The sequence below is a fragment of the Sphaerodactylus townsendi genome, linkage group LG01, assembly GCF_021028975.2.
Source record: "Sphaerodactylus townsendi isolate TG3544 linkage group LG01, MPM_Stown_v2.3, whole genome shotgun sequence".
In the NCBI taxonomy this organism is placed as follows: Eukaryota; Metazoa; Chordata; class Lepidosauria; order Squamata; family Sphaerodactylidae; genus Sphaerodactylus; species Sphaerodactylus townsendi.
This window is the reverse complement of record NC_059425.1, coordinates 75,147,460-75,169,511: the sequence shown is the minus strand read 5'-3', so window position 1 is coordinate 75,169,511 and position 22,052 is coordinate 75,147,460. Positions and strand designations below refer to the sequence as shown.

Genomic DNA, 22,052 nt, shown 5'->3' with positions numbered 1-22,052 from the left:
TTAAAAACTCCACTTCCCTCCAAGATGCTTTTGAGAGTGGATTCGAAGCCAAGATCTCACTAACTTTTTTTTGTGAGCCATGAAATAACTTTGAGAAACCATACAAATGACAACAGTATAGTCTAGAATTGTATATGCTATACTAGGGGGGAAAGACCATGCAAGGGAAGGAATATGAATCTATACAAAAGGAAAGTCCCAACTTTGACATGTCAGAAAACCCCCACTATACTTTTTGAGAAAACAATGTAGAAACTGCCCACATTTTAGCTAGGCATTTTCTACATTTATTTGAGTGCAAACTTTAAAAAATATATACGAAGGATCTTCTGGATGCCAAATATCGGCCCTGATACCATCCATGCCCAGTAAAACTAGCCTGGGGTAAGTCTCATAAATCAGACCTAACTTTTGTGTATTTGGACTGAAATCAGGAATCAAAATTGATACAGGCCCAATGAAATCAAAGCCCACCAGGGGGTGGGGGTGGGGGGATAATACTTGTTCTATTCTCCTACTGCCCCCTAGAAATATTTCTCACTACTTACAGCATATTGTTGATTACATTTAAATACCGAAATTACAGAAGAGCTGCAAAAATAAAGCTGATGAGCACACAGAGCACTCTCCAGGTTAAAGAGAAACTGACAAACAGGAGAACACATACTTTTATTGCTCACCTTTTATGCAATAACACACCTTCAGCCATTTTCTTTCACAGCTTGACAACGCTTCTGTACACACACGCACACACACACAAAAAACCCCAGGCAAGGTGCACTGATGGGATTTTTAGTAAAGAAAAGTATAACAAACCCGGTTGAAGGCATTTTGTTGTAAAGAAAATGCCAAAATGAAGTCATCCTGCATTTGTTGATCAGTGGTATTAACGCGTGCATAAAACCAATTTTAGACTGCCATTACTGCTAGCTAATTTCAAGTAAGAAAAAAATTAGGCTGGTTGGGGGACCAACTGGTTTCTGATGGATGAAAGTCAGTTTGAATTACACTGAAGCACGGGGCTGCATATACTATCTGTTCACATCTTAGCTTAGTTGGATATGCATGGTATGGCAGTGGTCGGGGTCGGGGTCTCCAAACTTGACTATGACATAGTCTTTTTGATCAATGGGAGATAAGGCTACTGAACAAGTCATCAGCAATAGAGCTCATATTATAGACAAGTGGAAGTCTATTGAAGTAGGCTGCAGTTCTGCACAGGTTACAAATGCCTAAGTCCAACTGACTCCAATGGGGCTTATGCCCCAGTAACTTCTCACTTGTCTACAGCTTTACAATACAGATTGGAAGCAAGAATCATAGAATGGTTCAAAATAATATTCAAAATGGTTTGAACAGTGTAAGACGTTATGAAAGAAAAAGAGCCTGTGCAAAAACGATTTTCCGGTTAGCACATTACAGGTGTGAACCGACAGATACTCCTGGTCTCCAGATACTCTCAAGACAAAACAAAAACAAAAAACAAAAAACATGGCTGTTGCTCTACAGTTCTGAGAATCCTGGAGAGGCATTGCAGCACTTAGATTTTAGGCAGCGGCAAACTGCTATGCGATCATTTTTTGAAAGCAGCCTTCCACACACGATCTGGTGCTAATTTGAAAAGGAAAATTGTAATGGACTTCTATTACATGAGCTCTGTCAAGAAAAGGAAGCTTTGTAGCCTCAGCTAGTAAAGTGTCTTCCTTGTCCAAATCCAGATTGATTGTATTGATAACCTCCATGCTGGAAATGCTGCTCAAACTGCCCACCTTGATTAAAGTTCTGTGCACCTCTTCCTCCCCAGCCACCACCTTGCCCACCACGGCCACCCCGACCTCCACGGCCACCTCGCCCTCCTCCACGACCTCCGCCTCGATCACTGGGGTGCCCATCTTGGTATCTGTTGTCTTGTTGGTAGTTGCTGCCACCACCTTGATATCCACTTCCAGAATATGAAGATTGATAGCCACCATAGCCAGCTCCTTGGTAGCTGCCACCACCGTGATAACCTCCAGTTTGAAAGCCTGTGTCTCTGTAATTAGTATCTCTATAACTGACATCTTGATAGCCACTTCCTCCACCTTCAGTCCAGCCTCCCTGAGGCTTGCCTCCTCTTCCTCCCCCTCTGCCTCCATGATCATAACCACCACGTCCTCGCCCTCCTCGTTCATGACCCCCGTGTTCATGACCTCCACGGCTTCCATAGGACGAGTCATATCCTCCTCTGCTTCCTCTGTCATAGCCTCCTTGGTCATAGCCTCCTCGGCTTCCTCTGTCATGACTCCCTTGTTCATAACCTCCACGGCCACCATATGATGACTCATAGCCTCCTCTTCCACCTCTTCCTCCACCACTTTGCTGCTGCGGACCATCTTGTCTTTTCTGCCATGGTGGCATCTCAGGAGGCGGTGGCTCAATTTCATTGGGTCTCCCACCTCTGTCAGGTACTCGGCCCATTAACACCTATAAGTACAAGAAACGAATCTTTGAAATTTCAAGATCAAAAGAGAAGCTGTGGTACTTAATCAGAAAACTGGCACAATTTATAAAGGCTCTAGGAACACCTTTATAGAATCATAAAAATAATAAGAGTGCTAAAATGCTGAATAATAAAGTCAGAGGAATACTTTCAACAGGAGAGAAGCTTCAGCATGTCATTCCATAACAGTTTATGCTAAAGTTTAGGTGCACAGGTGATCAGAATTAGGAATATTAGCAAGTTTCCTTCTTGCTTTTGAAAAACCGAACCGTGTAGCAATCACTATTCATAAACATGGAACAGAAAGCAAATAGGATGCTGATGACCAGAGGGTTGATCCATGACTGAGATGCAATTTGTAGTCCTACAGGTTTCACTCTGGCCCCTTCCGCACATGCAGAATAATGCACTTTCAATCCACTTTGACAATGGTTTGCAAGTGGATTTTGCTATTCCGCACAGTAAAATCCAGCTTCAAAGTGCACTGAAAGTAGATTAAAAGTGTATTATTCTGCATGTGCGGAAGGGGCCTCTGACTATATGTTCCTACAGCTGCACAGAGCTATCAAGGAACACCTGCAAGCCACTCTCCCACAGCTGCAACTTTTGTCATCTTGCTACACTGCATGGAAATTTCAATCTCACTGTGACAGGTTACTGTACTGAATCCAGGCACAGACTCGTTATCAATATAATATAGCAATGATCAATTATATACCTAAAGTATCTGATATCCCTTTCAAAGAGAAAAGCAGTGGCACCTGGTTTGCAGCCTCTGTCTACACAACACCATAATAATAATGGGCAGTGCTAAAAAATTTTTGCAATAGTGCCTGTCGTGGAAAAAAATTTGATAGGTGACACATCAGGTTGACTGGTTGTGCCAAGACGGTAATTGTGGCTCATTACTGAGAAACCTGTCAATTTTTCATCTACATAAATTTAACTGCTAGGATAAAGGAGAATGAATGTTACGTATGTGTTGTGCACATGTATGCATTGAAAAGAACGTCACTCCAACACAAGTGGGTCAATGCTTTCTAGAGAGTTACTTAACATTCACAGCATCTTAGGAGTTTTGAACCCAAAGGATACCTTATTAATAGCACAGGCAGTCTTCTCTCTGATAGACCCACTGCTAGTTCTCATAATCTTCGACAGGTCTTGCCGAGCTGCTAGGAGGTGAGCAACAGAAACTGTACTTTTGGTTGCTAAGATGGCACGTTTTGGCTGATAGACTTTAGCCAATTTCTCGGTTTGGCTCTGTTATACAGAAAACAAAACAAAACAGGGGAGAACGCAATAGAAAACAGTGAGTGGAACCAAACATCCAAGCAAACTAGCATTTTAACAACAAGGCAACCAACTAAAAATCAAAGTCCAATTTACACATGAGGTTAAGTTATCATAACACAAACCTTCAGGAAAGTGAGTATAAGGTGATCCCAAGCAACAGTGAACCATGCTCTCAGCCTATACAAATGAAATCCAGTTCTGCAGCTACTTGCCTAATACTGATTCGTGGTTATCTCTGCTTTTTTGGTCCCAAAAGAACTGTCAGCGTCTGGATTTATTATCTAATTCACTGATTCCCGCCTCTTTTGACAGTCCCTCCCTCCCTCCCTCCCTCCCTCCCTCTCTCTCTCTCTCTCTCTCTCTCTCTCACACACACACACACACACACACACACACTCTAGTTGTAATGCTATGCAGGCTGTCCTTACAGGTTGTTTTTACGGCTCTCTGGTGAGTTAGAAAAAAAGCAGCAACATGCTTACCAGATCCCCACAGCAGCCCCAGCTTCAGCCGCCATCTTGGAATTACTGTATATACTCGAGTATAAGCCAAGGGGGGCTAAAGTCGGCTTATACTCTATATTTTTTATGCTGAAAAAGCCCCCCTTGGCTTATACTCGAGTATATACAGTAATTCCAAGATGGCGGCTGGGGCTGCTGTGGGGATCCGATAAGCATGTTGTGAGTACGGTACTCAACCAATTTGCCGTTAGAAGTGAATTTATGCCAGAATGGAACTAGGCATAGAAAAGAGGGGCAGGAATAGGAAAATTATAACAGCTCAGGCCACTTGCCCATCTAGCCAAGCAGTCTATTCAGAGACCTCAAAAATCCTTTACAGCTCAGCCATGTGTATTTCTTTTACCACTGAACTGTGGGTCCTGGTCCAGAAGAACTGAGAAGTGAGGGTTTTACAGTAAGAAAGACAGATGGACAAATATAATACAAAAGGGAAACATTTGATGGCCATGGCGTACAGGAATTGCAACTCTTGGTCAAAATTTTAATGTCACATAGTTGCTTTTTATAACCTTAATTTTCCCCAGTCACAACTTTCCTGAAAACCTGGGAAACAGGGAGGAAGTGGTATTCTATACATATTTAACTACAGTCTCTCAGGTACTCTCACAGCATGTTAAGCTCTGTCAGCCAGAGAAGCCTGCATCGGCGACTGGAAGATCTGCAAGCCTGACCGGGTGAGCTGTGGCCTGCAGCTCCTGAGCCCCACCGTGTTGGGAACACCTGCAGGGGGTGGGGCCTGGCAGCTACTTCAGCAGCAGCATCCCAAGTACGCTGCCCGTTGTAGGCCCTTTTGGGGACTGTTTGGGGGCAGACCCCTTCTTTTCAAGCAAGATGGGGTGGGAATTCTGTGTATGTGGCTGGGCTTGGTAGACTTAGTGAGGTTATATTGTTATTGTGTTTTTTCAGCTTTGTTTTAGCTTGTGGGATTTGGGGGTTAGATGGCATTTGGGTAAGAGGGGAACTTCCTCCACGGGTCCCCCTATTGATAACCATCTTCCTGCTTGGGAGTGGGATAGAGCTCCTAGGACACGGTGAAAGGATAAGGGGGTTGACCTGGCTTGTATAACAGACCTGGGTGGGTGAGCTGGGGGATTAGAACTGACACAGCTTTACTCCACAGGCTATCAGGTGCAGTACTAGCCTGGACTAGGGGTGGGCTGGGGTGGTGGGGTAGCCATAGTCCACAAGGAGTCATGCACATTCACCAGGTGCCTCTCCTGTCCTGTGTCTGGAGTTGAGAGTTTGTATTTGGTGTTTGGCCAGAGAGATAAGTTGGGATTGTTGCTGGTGTACCACTCACCCTGCTGCCCAGCAGCCTCCATGCCTGAGCTGGTAGAGGCAGTCTCAGAGGTGGTGATGGACTGTTGTTCTGCGGGACTTCAAGTTCCACACTGAGGATGTCTCCGATAGACCAGCTCAGGACCTCTCAGCCATCATGACAACCATGGGGTTGTCTCGATTAGTGTCTGGACCAACACATGCAGCGAGACATACTCTCAATCTGGTGTTTGCAACAGGGGGAGTAAGAGTTGATCCACTGATTGGAGGGCTGGTGACTCGCCCATTGTCATGGACAGATTACCTGGTGAAGTTTGGACTGCTGGCTGCTCCTTCCCTATTACAATGGCCTGCCCATGAGAAGAATGGAGTCTGATAGATATCTGAGATCTCAAGGGGAGTTTCCAGATGGCATGGTTGCTGCTCCTGTTGCGGCCCTGGTTTCACTATGGAATGGTGAAATCAAGAGGACCATCGACATGATCACTCTCGAGCATCCCTGTCCAGCCTGCAGAGCCCTCTCAGTCCCTTGGTTCAATGGGGATTTGTGGGTAATGAAACAGGAGGGCGACCAAACACTGGTTCAGTCCTATCAGTGAGGGAAGCAAATAGAGTCTATTTCTCCTCCATCATCGCATCCTCAAGCAGTCGTCCAACAGAACTGTTCCAAGTGGTGAATGGCTTGCTATGGGGCCAGGACACCCCTGGAGATCTGTTGTGACACTTTTGGGAGGCACTTTCTGGATAAAGTTGCCCAGATCCGCAAGGATTGGATGCCATGGTTGAGTAGTTTTCAGTGGGGGTGTCCAGAGGGCCATCAGATCATGTTGTGATGGATCAGTTTCAGTTGGTGTGGTCTGAGGATGTGGACAGGTTGCTCACAGGGATGCGGCCTACCACTTGCCTCCTGGACCTGTGCCCATCTTGGCTGATTAGATCAAGGGGGAGGGGAACCGGCTGAGTGGATCCAGGGTGTTGTCAACGCCTCACTGAGGGAGGGTGGTGGTGCCGCTGGCTCTTAAGGAGGCAGTGGTTTGCCCCCTCTGGAAGAGGTACTCCCTGGATCCTACAGTTCTGGACAATTACTGTCCAGTTGCCAGTGTCCCCTTTTTAGGGAAGATCCTGGAGACAGTGGTAGCTACTCAACTGCGGACACACCTGGAGAAAGCTGACTATCTAGATCCATTTCAATCTGGTTCCAGGCGGGGTTTCAGCATAGAATCGGCCTTGGTCACCCTGATGGATGACCTTTACCGGGAGAGGAACAGGGAGGAATTCTTCCCTATTAATTCTTCTGGACCTCTCAGCCACTTTCGATACCAATGACCATGGTATCCTCCTGGAGCAGCTCTGACGGTTGGGTTTGGGGGGCATTGTTCTTCAGTGGTTCTCGTCCTTCCTTCGGGGCAGGCTCCAGAGAGTAGCAGTGGGGAGTTCCTTCTCCCAGCCGTGGGAGCTTCACCATGGGGTTCCCCAGGGCTCGGAGCTTTTCCCTCTGCTTTTTAATATCTATATGAAGCTGCTGGGGAAAGGTCATCAGGAGGTTTGGAGTTGGGTGCCTTTAGTATGCGGATGACACCCAGCTCTGCCTCTCAATTCCAGCTGAGTCAAGTGGGGCCCTCCAGGTGCTGGATACTTGCCTGGAAGTGGTGTTGAACTGGATGAGGACCAACAAACTGAGGCTGAATCCAGATAAGATGGAGGTGCTGTGGATAGTGAGACCCCAAGTTCAGGAGATCAGAGGGCACCAGTGCTGGGTGGAGTGGTGTTGCCCCTGAAGGACTGGGTGCAAGAACTGGGGGTGCTCTTGGATTCTGCCCTGTCCCTGGAATTACAGGTGGCAGCGGTGACCAGGAGTACCTATCAGCAGCTTCACCCTTATCTAGACAGAAGGGACCTGGCCACATTACTGCATACCCTTGATTACTACAATTTGCTTTACATGAGGGTTCCCTTGAAGATGGTCCGAAAGCTGGATCTAGTGCAAAACGCAGCAGCTAGGCTGCTGATGGGTCAGTCTGGCTGGCTGCATAGAATGCCGGCCTTGAAAGAATTGCACTGGCTCCCTATTCACTATGGGGCCCAATTCAAGGTATTGACAATCATATTTAAAGTCCTAAATGGCTTGGGTCCCACCTACCTAAAAGAGCGCCAACACCCATATGAGCTGGCCTGTGCACTGAGGTCAAGCAGGGAGGCCCTCCTGGTGATTCCTTCTGCTGAGGTGTGGCGGGAGGAGGAACATGGGAAGGCTTTTTCTGTGGTAGGCCCCAAGCTGTGGAACAGCCTCCCTGAAGAAATTTGCCAGGCGCCGACGCTATATGGATTTTGGCACCTAGTTCAAACCTTCCTCTTTACTCAGGCCTTCAATGTGTGACCCCCAGGGTCCCCCGCATCGATGCCAGCTGAAGGGCAAGGGGAGGGAGGGAGGGGGATTTTTAATGATGTCTTTATTGGCTGTTTTTAAAGAATTTTTAATGGTGGTTTTTTATATTTTATGTTTTTAGGATTGTAATGTTTTAAGCCGCCCTGGAACTTTGGTGTAGGACAGGGTATAAATGGAATAAATAAATAAATAAATAAAAAGTTATTTATAAACTAGCTACACTAAAACTATTCCATTAGAACAACATGAAAGCTATTTAGCCACAAGACTGTACAACTAGTCCATTCAGATGTGAAGGAATTTTCCTAAAATTAAAAAAGGAAATTCTCACAGACTGTAATAAACAAGGGGTTAAATCCAAACTGCGTATATGTAGCTAGTCAAATGGAAAGCAGGCTTCCTTCAGGACAAGCGTAACATATTTACGGTGTTACAAAGCAGCCACCAAACACTAGTAATATGTTTTTACAAAGACTTTTTAGGAAGTTGCATGTCAGTGTAAGTTTTGTTCTAAACTGTGGTTTCCTCAGCCACATTGGCAGTTTTCCAATAATGGCAAGAGCTGTTATACAGGCAAAAATCATGTATAAGGAAACTGTACCTTTGCTCTGTCTGACCAGCCAAATGACTGGACAGTCACATCCAGACGCTTCACTAATAATTTTCTCCGGACTTCATATTCATTGGCTATGGCTTGATTAATAGCTTCAATTTTTTCCTGAAATGAAAGTATGAATTTCATGAACTCCAAAATACTATTTTAAGGGCATTTTTCTAACTTTAACACATCAGAAAAATACTGAGTATTTCACAAGAGAAGAAAATGAAAATAAAACTGTGAAGTTTAACATGTACTAAATAAATACAGCCTCATCATAGCGAAGAAAAAAAAACTCAAGAGATCTGCTTTATTCCAACAGATGACACACAGTCCCAAAAGCTGAAACAGCAGCCAGCGTTGTTTTGCAAGCAGTTTTCCTGTAAATGCTGATCCTGTTTTCTGGGACCTTTCCCAGATAAATAATGAAAGGGCAATGAATCTTGAGTAGGAGTGGCCTATGCCTGAAAAAGCTAGAGTAAAGTGATGTCAAAAAGACTGTGAAGCTGTTGACAAAAGAAAATTTGACAGAAGTAAAAGACTGCTACCCAGAAGCACAAGGTGAGCATCAACATCTCTCTTTAGGCTACCACATGAGCAAACCTATTAAGAACAAGGCCAGCAACAGACACAGGATTTGAAAAGCCTCTGTTTTCCATCAGAAAGACAGCTACCCCTTGAAACATTGCTGGAGATGTAGCAGATTGTCTCAAACAGCTCTCAGCCCTTCCCAGATTATATCCTGTGGTTTACTGAAAAGTGTGTATGGAATTTTTACCCATTTCTTGCTCTGTCTGGAGGCCTCTATTGCTCCTAAAATGCTATTCATGGGGAGGGGGGAGAGAAATCCCCCAGGTGCAGCCTTTTATGGAGTGTCATGGAAGCTTCATTCTGCTGATACATACTCCTCCATCAATGCGTTCAGTGGGATTCAATCCCATACCTTTGGCATCTGATACCCTTTGCACTTACTGATATGAAGATGTCATGCTTCCAGACAGATGCAATGTCATGACATTATGAGAAAAAGCAGTTAATGACCACAAATTACCAGAAACATAACTGAACCACCAGCCATAAACTCATATTTACAAAATGCCCTGAAGTCTTATTATAAGCACAACATATGTAGCAGCCAATCAATCAAAAGGAAGAACCCCTTTGTCATCTTCCCTGGTGGTGTGTCATGATTCCCAAAAAACTCACAATGGCCATACTAATTTATTCAGAACCCCAAAGATCCTGTGTAAATTGGGCTGAGTATGGTTTTGCACATAAATCTTATGCTGCTTTAGAAGCAATACAAACAGCATTTAAAATTTAAATGTTCCAGAAGATCTTGCAAAGATTATGAAGATTATTTTACAGTTTACTGACATTCTTCAGTTGTCCTCCTGAGACATTAAGTTCTTCCAGTCTGCCTTACTCGGTCACCAAGCAACTCTAACTAGCTCGAACTCTAACTTGTGAGCTTATTGTGAGCTTGTTACTGAAAGCCAAGAATATTTTTCCTCAAGTACATTTTGCGTTGCATCCACAGTAAAATACTTTCAATACTGGCAGATTCCTCCCTCTAATCAGACTGGCTGGAAAAAGTGAGACTTCTTTTGTTTTCCTGTTTTCTGGGGCTTGGCTTATTTACTTGAGTCTAGATAACTGTACTAAACCACACCTTGCCCAGTAGGAATACAGGACATTTTCACCAGTTGTGCTCTGCCTGTGACATATTTCTGTAAAAAGCACAGCTGTGTCACTTATATCTCCTTTAAGAGGCCAGACGCTCTTGAATAAACCATAAAGAAACAAACTTCCAGATACTGCTCTGGTGTTGTATTAGTCTTATTATGATAGTATGTGCAACAGTTCAATATTCAACTCAACAATGCACTGAATGTGCAACAAAGTATGACACAAAGTGTTCAGTACAATTTTTACACACAAAGTGTCTGAATTAAAGTCATAATACAAAGAATATACCTAAACTACTCAGCTAGTCGGGCATCTGAAAAGGGGTCTGACTTTGACAGCCCTTCAATGGCTCGTGGCATATGCAATGAACTCTCCTAAGAATTGTAGGCTTCAAAGGTTGTCCCGATATTCGCTCCAGGGACTTAACCAAAATACCATGCTGGATGGCGGTCTGCTGCCGATTCTCTAAGCTGCCACAAAAGTCCTTAGAGAATCAGCATAGTCCAGCGTGGTATTTTGGTTAAGTCCCTGGACCTTGATTCAGACCCTTTGTAAAAACTACACTGAACACTTTGTGTCATTCTTTGTAGCACAATCAGTGAATGTTGAGTTGAATATTGAACTGTTGTATATACTGTCGATAAAACTAATGATACACCAGAGAAGTATCTGGAAGTTTGTTTCTGTATGGTCTATTCAGGGCTGTGTGCCTTGTTAGGAGATATAAGTGACCCAGTCACAAGCTGCAAACCTTTTACAGTGTAATTGTTCTAGTCCTGACAATTGAGTTACATGGACCCCCACTTTGTTTTGTCATAGTGTGACATGCTTCAACCTGGCTAATACAAATTAATTTTTAAAGGGCTGGCATTCATTGACAGATTAATTTTAAAAAGAAGATGCTTATACCTTGATATTGCCCTTTCCTTCATATTGTTTGTCTTATGCTTTACTTAAAGAGTGCAATCAAGATACCGGGGGTGGCCAGGGACCATGCTGCTGCTGTGCTATCTATTGTCTACTTCTGTCTACTCCAAAAGGCTTTCAGGTGGTGCACAGAGGCAGAAGAAACAAAAAGCCTTCCCAACAGCGTAAAAGCCCTTCATAGGTCCATCCTCCCTGATGCTGGCATTCCTGGGCTGAAAGCCCAGTGAGAGTCAACTAATGTCGACTCCATCTCCAAGAATGCCCACACAGTTAAGCGGCCTTCCTAGTTAGAGTCAATGGCCAGCTCTAGGAAAACTTGAAGCCAATAGAAGGTGGAAATTATGGTTTTCTGCCCAGAGCTCCATGGCTTTGCATGGAGTGCTGCCACCTATGTAAGTGCCGCTATGCCACCTCATAGGGCCATTCAGCCTCCCTTCTACAGCCATTCATCTGAATTGGGCTGAGAAAGAATATTTATATCTTACAATGAAATTATATTTTATATTTATATTTTAAACTGAAAAGGGATGCCAGGAGCTACAAGTCTAATGACAAATTACTCACCCAATGAACTGGACCAAGTGGTTTCGACAGTAAAGGTTTTCCTACATGATTTGGTGGAACCTTCGCTAATGTTTCTTTTAACTGTAAGAAAATATACAGCTTTAAGGTATTGTCTGAAGAATTACATTATGCTCTTCCCTCACATTGCTAACACACTCAGGTTAATAAAGAAGATATGAATGTCTATGTAATGCTTATACATGGCTGAGTGGGAGAGGATCTGCTTGGCATACAGAAGATCCCAGGTCCAATCCCTGACAATCTCAGTTAAAAGGATCAAGCAGTAGATGATGCGAAACCTTGAGCTGAGGTTCTGGAGACCTTCTAACAAACTGAACAGACCATGTTGATCTGGAGGAACCAATGTTCCAATTCAATAACAGGTAGTTACTGTGTTCTTAACACAGACTTTTCCAAAAATCCAAATTCAAGAAGTACATCTCTTGACAATTTATGGAACAAAAGTATTTCTGAATAAAAAGTATAAAGAGAATGCCCTAGGCTATTTTCCTCTCAAGATTGTGAACAGATATCATAGCATCTAAAACTGTTTTATTCAGAAAGGGTTCAGTATAAACATAGCACAAAGGTGTAATGAAGAAATGCTGGATCTAAAGAAACATATATGTGCACTGGGCATACACTTGGCCTTTCCAGCTCACATCCCATTGAAGTTCCTCAACACCGCCCACTCAAAAAATTGGGGAACCCTCTGTACCAGCAAAGAATGGAGTTCATGGAGGGGTCAAACAGTAATTGGCATCCCCTCCCCCCCACTCTGTGCAAGTAGAATTGGATTTGGATTCTAGTCATTGTAATACTGACTCTCAGTTCTTACTTTTTTTTCTATTCCACTGAAGAATTGGAACATAGTTATGTTCGCTGGAGGCTTGGACATGCCTAAAGCAATACATATGCCTTTAAGCTCTTGAAAGACTTCACTACCACCACCTTCCGGGGCTTTTTTCGGAGGAGCATTCACACACAGCATTCGAGCAGCTTCTAATTCTGAAATGAGGTATGCTGAAGGAAGAATAGTTACAGTTCAGCATAATACAACTGTGCTCATTTTTAAAACTAAAAAAAACCTTATAACATATAACATTCACCGTAGCTATCTGGCCACATTTTATATTCTGCAGGAATCATATTTTGTATTCAACAATACATTCTGATTGAGAATAACTGAATAGAATACAGTTAGAAAGGATGAGGTACAAAGAGAGGTTTTTGGGGTCAAATGTCAGAAGACTGCTAAGAGCCAGAGAAATGCCTTTGACAAGTAACCAAAAAGTGTTCCCCACAGACATGCGAGGATATCAAATGGAGACCTGGATGGCTATGGAGAACAACCTTATTGATACGTCTTCTAACTTACTGCATCACTAGCACATTTTACTGTCAAATGCTAACTGGAAAATAAACTATCCCAATGTCATTAGGGCCTCTCTGAATCTGGTGCTCCCCCATTATTGTTGGTCAAGGAAAATCAGTACAAGAGCAAAAATGTCACTATTATCTCTTCACAGGATAAAAACAAAAGCAAGTATTTCATTATTCTTATTTCCACCAAATGTTTTCTTCAACTTACTGAGCAGCAAAAGGCAGTTTTTCTGATTGAGAAGGCGCTTTGTAACGTCTCCCGATATTAGTGTTGTATATGGACAGTTCATTTCACCAAGCAGTCCGCTCATTTCAAGTTGGAATTCATCTGCTTCACTTGGACCTCCAAACACAAATTATTTAAGTCAAGAATGTTCAGTTCTTGCAGACCTCGATTTCTGACAAAAAGGCAAAGCCTACCTAGAAATAATATTCACAGAAGCTAGTTTTCTTGCCTTCTCTCTTCCATTGCAGCTTGTTGTGCCCTTGAAAGTGTGGGGTCCGTTGACCCACAGAAAAAGCATGGGGAAAGGTGAAGAGAGAGCCTATACTGGAAGGGGAGAAACAGGGAATACTATTGGCTCATTCCCCCTCCCCTTTTCTCCTAACACACACATCATCCCCATTAGCAGAAAACATAGTTGCCTGAAGAATTACATTATGCTCTTCCCTCACAATAAAATGTAAGGTCAGAAAAAAACAGCTTTAAAATGTTATGATGAATTTCAAAATTCACAGATGAAAGCGTATGGTCACCTCTTAAAAAAGAAGGATGGTTAAATATGATTCAATGGGTGAGGCTTCAGTGGCCTCTGGTAGCGGGTAGAGATTTGGTACCCTGCATAGTTCCTTGCCTGTTCCCATGACTAGTTGAAACAAGCTTAAACAAATTATTCACCTTTCGATAATTTAGAGGCACTGCTTGGCATAGAATCCAGAAGTTACCCTAACTCATTTATGTGCAATTAAAACTTGCAGGGGCATCAAGCTCTACAGTGCGTTAAAAGGTAAGAACCTTACAAACCACAGGTCAATATATTATCAAATAATTACATGTTTCAATAGTTAACATGCAAGAAACCCTTCATATTATAATATATGATACATTATATACTATATAATTATATTATATTATACTCATGTTGTAAGCAAATATACATTTTCAGAGTTAATATGAAAGTCATGAAAATGTGTACATTTGATCAGAATAATAGCTACTCACTGTTAGTTGCTTGTACGTTCTCTTCTAATTTGCAAAATAACCTTAATTCTGACACTAGCCAAGCACAGAGTTTGGTAAATTCAGGGGAACTGGCTCCACCAGAAACTGCCTGAGTTAGAGCTCCATCTTCTAACAATGGGCCTTTGTAACTGGCAAACAAAAATAAAAACTCTGTATTAGATCCATTGTACCTCTAACCAGGTACACAATCTATGCATATATAGTGATAACTTCAAGTAAACTTCAATCCTAAACATATTTACTTGGGACTAAACACCAATAATGTCAAAGAAATTTACCTCCAAGTAAGTTTAGGACTGTAGCCACCCACCCTCAAAACTAAGTAGAGGGGGCAGAATGGGAGAGCCAAAATTAAGACAGGACAAATGTGAGCTTTTTTTCTTTACCTTTGTTGCTCCCATTCTGCCCTCTCTATGACGCTTGGTTTCCTTGCCTATCCCAACTTCTATTATCAAACACTGTCCCAGGACAACATTCAGGTTTACTTACTTCATTTTTCCCTCACCTTTCTCACCACTGGAGACCCAAAGTAGCTTCCATCACTATCCTCTCCCTTTAGCCTTACAACAGGCCTATGAAGTCAGTTGAGACGATACAACTAGCCCAACTTCACCCAGCAAGCTTCCACAGCACTGCAAGGATTTCAATCTGGATCTCCCAGATCCTAATTCTAGAATCTTTTTTGTTTATGTTGTTCACTCTTGCAACATTTGTCACTGTTTACAGAAGTTCTGCAGCACTAAAGTTGACTAGAAAAAAATGCTCAAATTTCACTGTTTCACGCTTTCAAAACAAATAGTGTACGAATTGCATCAACCTATGCAAGAACTAGAAAAATTGCCCTCAGACATTTTCGTACAGCATGCTTCCTGAAGAAATGAAGGGGGGGGGGGGGTGTCCACATTTTTTCTCTCAATATCACATTTTCTTCACATTATTCAAGCTATAACAAATTGGTATCTATGGCTCCTTCCGCACATGCAGAATAATGCACTTTCAAACTGCTTTCAATGCTCTTTGAAGCTTTGCGGAATAGCAAAATCCATTTGCAAACAGTTGTGAAAGTGGTTTGAAAACGCATTATTCTGCATGTGCAGAAGGGGCCTATGAAACCTCTTTCATATTTTCATTTCAATTGCAATAGCTGTGAGCTCTGAGGCTGCATAAATACCATGACACCCTTATAAACACAATTTGTAACATAAGCAAAAACCCCATAAAAAAACAAACTCTGCTTTGTGAACGTCCAAATATATATTTTAAGTGTTTAGCTGTTATTAGGGGATTGTGTGACCACTACAATAAGACATCCCTGGGGGAAGTCTTACTTTTCTCAAGTAGTAGTAAAAATCCCTGGGGGAAGTCTTACTTTTCTCAAGTAGTAGTAAAAATTACTGTACCCAGTAATACCTTGCCACTTTCTGAAACATTTGTTATATCAAGATTGCTTTAAAGTTTTTTTTAAAGAAGCTGAGCATGCCCTGAAATCTGGTACTGGATTACAAATATAAACATATTAAAGTGGGGAGGTTATATCACAACATATATGAATGATACTAGATAACTATCACACACGCAGCACACCCTAGAATAAGCTTGATACATAGCACTGGACAATAATATTGCCCTTCCAGTACTATGATTTTATGGAGAGAAGGAGGAGGGGAGAGAATGATGATGCATTTAAAAAATCCAAGTATTTCCATTAGCTGTCTCTCATAAGAGGCTCCCACAAATCGCAGGTTAGCAGTTCACAACCATTTCAATTCAAAATTTGGTACTTCTAAAAATCTGTAGTACATAATGAAGTAATTAGAAACTATTCTTTTAAGAAATCTAAAAGATCATTTCTTTCCAGACATCCACTTTAAAGTTAAATATAAAAATACTTCCCCCGCTACAAACGACAAGCTTCAGAGATGTAATCACACTTAAGCATCTAAGCAAACAAGAAATGAAGAAGAGAAGGCAAAAGAACAGAGCTTTTTTTTTTAAAAAAAAGTTGCAAATACCACATCTTACAATGCCAACACAGGTTTGTTCTGATACACACCCCAGGTCTTCCAGCGACTCCAGGATATCATTCTCCATGAGCTCAAACTCCATCCTGGGGCTTCAGAATGAGCCTAAAATAAGACCAGGACCTGCAGAATAGAAAGAAGGTTAAATCACGCAGAGAGAAGGGGAGGCTTTGCATTCCCAATAAGATTTGCTGCTGCCTACTTGCCTCCCTGCGACGAAGGACGTGTATGAAGAATCAGTTTGCCCCACGCAGATCCGTCGTTCTGGCACGAGGACCGAAAGCATGATCCCCCCCCACCCCCACCCGACCCAGCGGCAAAAGGCATTTACACGCCTCAACGCCGCACGCCGCGTGGAGCTCATAATCCCTCCCCTGACGAGGGAGAGTTGCTCAGTCTTCCCTTCGCCTCCTGGTCCCCCACCCCCGCTCTCCCACCACCATCACCACCACCCTCATCACCACCACCTACCCTTTGCGCAGCTGCTACGCTGCCGACTGCTGGGTTGGCATGTCAGAAGAGGGGGGAAGGGCAAAGAGAGAGAGGAAAAGGTCCCCTTTTCCTGACCTCTCACCCTGTTTTGCGGAGCCACCCTGAACTAAGCCTGAATGAAATCTCTACTCCGACGGTTTTGAATCTCCCTGTCTCCCTGCTTTTTTAAACGGCATTCCTGAGTGAGATATAATTCTCTCTTTTTGTTATTTAAGCAAGAAGCAACTTCTGAATATAAAATAATTTTTTAAATCTGGCACAACGTTAGACATCCTGCAAATGAAGGACCTCCTCACTTGTGGAAAGTCACATGTTTTCAGTCTCTATGTAAAAACACGCTGAAAAGCGCTGGGCCTCAAGGGAGGAGGACGGAGCGGGATAAGAAGCAAACTACTTCAGAAGGCGTTTCTTTGGCGAAACTACAAGCTCCAGCATGCCGTGGGTTATTCTCGCTCGCAGGCTAATCTGAGTTAGGCATTGATTGGTTGAATTTGTGGGAAACCGACTGATAAAGTCCTCCTGTAGCCAAACCAGCTTCTTAAAGACTGGCGGTTTGTTGCAGTAAAAGCACCATAAAGACAAATAAGTGGATTCGAGATCAGATAGAAGCTAAAATGACCAAACTGAGGCTATCGTACTTTGATTACCGTATGAGAAGACAGGAGTCACTGGAAAAGTCAGTAACACTAGGAAAAATTGAAGGCAGCAGGATACCCAACAGGAGATGGATTGACTCTATAAAGGAAACCATGATGGCCCTTATTTTTCAAATCTGAGCAAGATGTTTGGGAGGTCATTAATTCATAGGGTTGGCAGAAGTCAGAAGTGACCTGATGACACTGATGAAATGTGTTACTCTATTCAGTAGCCGCACAGGACTTTTTGTTTTTATGCACATATATCAGGCACCCAATGTTCCTGGCATGGTGGCCCTAGTATAAAGTGCCCAGCTGCATTATTTCAGTCATGGTTGACTATTTTCCTCACACCTCACTATTCCAAAAAATTTGGAAAACAAGCTAACCAATAGGTAAAAATAATATTTCTCCTTGGGTTCTACAACCCAGTTTTGGTAGGTGACGGGAATGCTGTGGACATAGCATACCTTGATATTAGTAAGGCCTTTGACAAGGTGCCTCATGATATTCTTGCAAGTAAGCTGGAAAGATGTGGACTAGACAATGCAACTATTAAATGGATTTGTAATTGGGTGATTGGCCGAACACAAAGAGTGCTCATCAATGGCTTATTTTCATCCTGGAGGGAAGTGAGTAGTGGAGTGCCACAGGGTTCTGTCCTGGGCCCATTGCTATTCATTATTTTTATTAATGGCTGGGATAATGAAATAGAGGGCATGTTAATCACATTTGCAGATGATACCAAATTAGGAGGGGTAGCTAATAACCTGGAGAACAGGGGCAGGATTCAAAATGATCTGGACAGATTAGAGAACTGGGCCAAAACTAACAAAATGAATTTTAACAGAGATAATTGTAAGATTCTTCACTTAGGCAGAAAAAAATGAAACACACAGATATAGGATGGATGACACCTGGCTTGACAACAGTACATGTGAAAGGGATCTGGGAGTCTTAGACCACAAACTGAACACGAGTCAGCAGTGTGATATGGCAGCCGAGGAAGCCAATGCAATTCTGGGATGCATCAATAAGAGTATAGTGTCTAGACTAGATCAAAAGAAGTAGTTGTATCGCTCTACTCTGCATTGGTCAGACCTCTCCTAGAGTACTGTGTTCAGTTCTGGGCACTACAATTTAAGAAGGATATTGACAAGCTGGAATGTGTCCAGAGGAGGGCAAGCAAAATGGTAAAAGGTCTGGAATTCATGCCCTACTAAGAGAGACTTAGGGAGCTGGGGATGTTTAGTCTGGAGAAGTGAAGGTTAAGGGGTTGGGGGACATGATGGCTATGTTTAAATATTTGAAGGGATGCCATGTCAAAGAGGGAGCAAGCTTGTTTTCTGCTGCCTCAGAGATTAGGACACGGAGTAATGGATTCAAGGTGCAGGAAAAGAGATTCTACATTTGGAAGAACTTCCTGTCAGGACTGTTCAACAGTGGAATTCACTGCCTCAGAAAGTGGTGGAGCCTCCTTTGGAGGTTTTTAAACAGGCTGGATGAATGTATGTCGGGAGTGCCTTGATTGTGTGCATGGCAGGGAGTTGGACTTGATGGCCCTTGTGGTCTCTTCAAACTCTATAATCCTATGTGATACTTTAATATTCTGTAAAAACGTCATAAATCTATTCTTCTACTATCTTCAGATGTTATCATCTGCATCACTAATGAGAATCTGTTAAGACATTATCCCTACGGTCTTTGCCATGCGCATCCAGGGGAGTCCAGGAGCCAGTGGAGCCAGATTCCCTCCTTGTGCTTGAGTTTAACTTGTTTAGAGGCTTATAGTAATGGTTTTCCATCTCTAGCCAGACAGTACCCACCCCTTATCAGGATTCCAAACTTGGAGGAACTTCATGGCCTGTGAACACTTTTGCTTTTGGGAAAATCATTATGGGAAAGGGGTGCATAGCAGGTATATAGGCCAATGCTTACCATGAGAAAATTAGAACCAGCAAAAAAAAAAAACCCCTCTGGAGTGTACCTGTTGATTTACTCTGATGCAATAAACTAATTTCGGTCAACCTGAGTCTGGTTATTGGGAGGAGGTCAACGGACACAACAGCATCTCCGTATTCAAAATACCTTTTAACATTCCAGAAACTCTGTCTTCTTTATTTAATGGACAAGTTTGCAAGCAGACTAAAACGTCTGGGAATTTTCTCTTGAGAAAACAGAGGTGTCAACTTAAGCGATGGTATTAATTGCACAATCAATTTTTTTTAAACACCGTTTTGTCAGGAAAGAACCACACTAGCATTGTGGGCCCAGAAACCAAGCTTTATACATGATGTGCTCAGCTACTCCTGTTTTTAAAACTAACAGAAATTAGAAGAACAATTTGTGACATTCCAAGGGGATCACATCCTTATAAGTAACCCCCAAGGAACTAATCTTGGTTGGCTGGAGATCAGTTGCAATTGTAAGAATTCTCCAGGTGCCACCTGGAGGTTAGGAACCCCCTTTATGAGAAACTGATGTTTGCTAAATTTCTCTTTTACAGCATTTAGAAAACAATGAACATGACGCAGGCTAAAATAATAAAGCCCTGCCATTTTCAAAAGCCATCACAATGTTCCTTTGTTTACTCCATCAGTACTAGCTTTCTTCTTCCACCTCCCGTTTCTCACCCCATCTTTCTTTTCCTCATAACACCAGCATTCCTCTTTCCCCTCCCAGCATGGCATAGTGCAGGGGTCTGCAACCTGCGGTTCTGGAGCCGCATGCGGCTCTTTCAGCCTTATACTGTGGCTTCGCGTGGCCTGGAGATCGGAGGGTAGCATGGGCATGTCCCTCCAGTCCTCCAGAGCAGGGCTGAAAGGAAAGGTGAGTGTAGGGGCTGAACCGGAGGTGGCTCTGTGTGTGAGGGCACCACTTTTCGCGTTCCCTCCACTCACCTCTTTTTCCAGCACTGCTCTGAAGGGCTGGAGGGACACACCCACGCTGCCCTCTGACCCCTGAAGGTTGAAGGGTACCATGGGTGAGTCCCTCCAGAGCAGCCGCCACCCCCCTCCCACCATCCCTGCAGCAACCATTCCCCTCTGCCCCATGGAGGAGGCTGCCTGCTCTGTCAGGCAGAGCGGGTTTCCCTGTCTGGCGCCGCTGCCTCCTGCAGCGTGAGAGGCGGTGGCACCAGACAGCCACCATCCTCCCTCTGCCCAACGGAGCAGGTGGCTGCCTGCTTTGTTGTGCAAAGAAGGTTTTCCTGCCCGGTGCCTCCGCTTCCCAGCAATGGAAGGAAAGGTGAGTGCAGGGGCCGAACCGGAGGCAGCTCCATGTGGAGCCACCTCTCCGGCTCAGTAGATCTTCAGGGCCATGGAAAACGTGTCCAAATGGCTCTTTGGGTGGTAAAAGTTGCCAACTCCTGGCATAGTGGTTTACAGTGGGTGGACTCTAATCTGAAGAACTGGGTTTGATTCACCACTCCTTCATGTAAGCAGTGGAATCTCATCTGGTGAACCAGATTTGTTTCCACACTCCTACATTTCTGCTGGGTGACCTCGGGCTAGTGGTCACTGTTCTTCAGAACTCTCTCAGCCCCACCTACCTCACAAGGTGTCTGCTGTAGGGAGGGGAAGGGAGTTTGTTAGCTGCCTTGAGTCTTCTTACAGGAGAGAAAGTGGTATAAATCCAATCTCTTCTTCCAAGAATTCCATATAATTAAGCCAATTTGAAACTGAACTCTAAGAAATGCAACTTTTCTTAACAGACCACCAAGACCCCAGAATAATCGTGCAATAATAATTTTAATGTTTTTGTGCATAAAACACTATTCACATTTCTATACAGGGATCAAAAGAAATATAAGTATACAAGTAATATGCAACACATCACGCTATGGAAAATTAATTTCAGCATTAACTTCATCAATTATACTTAACATTATCAATGCCACTGTAAACAGTGAAGTCAATGGATTAGAAGATTATAATTATGCTTATGATAGAACATCTCAACATATTCTGGAAAACTTTATCTCAGTATGCTTTCATACCAAGAAGTTGAAAAGAAGCATGAACCAAAACTGAAGCCATAAAGGTCATGCCAGTCAATACCTACCTCCATAAAATAAGGCTCCATCCAATGAAGTAATCCCAGGTAACATGAAAATTGCTGCAGTGGGAACAAGCTGGCAACAAATAGGTCTCAAGAGTGCAAAATAAATGGTCACCTCAGCCAAATTAGCTGCATATTTTGCATATTAGTAAAGCTTCTTTCACTGACCATGTTTGTTTTATTTCCTGGCAATACTAGCAACTGTAGATACATGCCCCCTTTAAAGGGCTGTTCTGAAACAATCACCCATTTGTGTCAGTTGTACGAATACAGCATGCTGCTTGCACTGTTCCTGCTTTTAAACATCATATCCGGAGTAAAAATAACATGGCAGTTAGCTGGACAGAAAGAGGCCTAGGAGGCATACAAAGATGCCCCATTTCTTTTGGGCCTGCTACTCTGCCTTAAACAGCAGTTAAAACAGAAGACAAAAACACTGGTAGATTCAGTTTTTCCAGATTTGCAGGAAGTTTTCCAGGTA

At 43.1% G+C, this 22,052-nt stretch overlaps 1 protein-coding gene across 7 annotated transcripts; it reads right to left on the bottom strand.

Moving 5' to 3' along the window:
- Positions 1-650: 650 nt before the first annotated feature.
- FAM98A (family with sequence similarity 98 member A) lies at positions 651-17,139 on the bottom strand. 7 transcript variants are annotated; one of them, XM_048484006.1, is made up of 9 exons: positions 16,857-17,139; positions 16,387-16,508; positions 14,344-14,492; positions 13,330-13,473; positions 12,577-12,761; positions 11,739-11,819; positions 8,562-8,678; positions 3,575-3,742; positions 651-2,463 (listed from the first exon to the last, which is right to left on the bottom strand). In XM_048484006.1, exons 2-9 carry the CDS (start codon positions 16,446-16,448, stop codon positions 1,684-1,686), a joined length of 1,686 nt encoding a protein of 561 aa, XP_048339963.1. In that variant the 5' UTR covers positions 16,449-16,508; positions 16,857-17,139; the 3' UTR covers positions 651-1,683. The 7 variants fall into 7 exon arrangements, with proteins under 7 accessions (XP_048339963.1, XP_048339989.1, XP_048339982.1 ...); XM_048484032.1 differs by having other exon boundaries at positions 16,418-16,508; positions 16,857-17,138; XM_048484025.1 differs by having other exon boundaries at positions 13,330-13,464; positions 16,857-17,136.
- Between the last annotated feature and the right edge of the window lie 4,913 nt (positions 17,140-22,052).

Bases quoted from the DNA above. Each gene is read 5' to 3' on its own strand.
- FAM98A (XM_048484006.1), bottom strand. From the start codon at position 16,448: ATGATATCCTGGAGTCGCTGGAAGACCTGGGGTGTGTATCAGAACAAA. The intron at 13,474-14,343 runs GTGAGTAGCTAT...TTAAATAATTTG, and splicing joins GAACGTACAAGCAACTAACA to TGTTTGGAGGTCCAAGTGAA. The intron at 11,820-12,576 runs GTAAGAACTGAG...ATTTTCTTACAG, and splicing joins TCAGTGGAATAGAAAAAAAA to TTAAAAGAAACATTAGCGAA.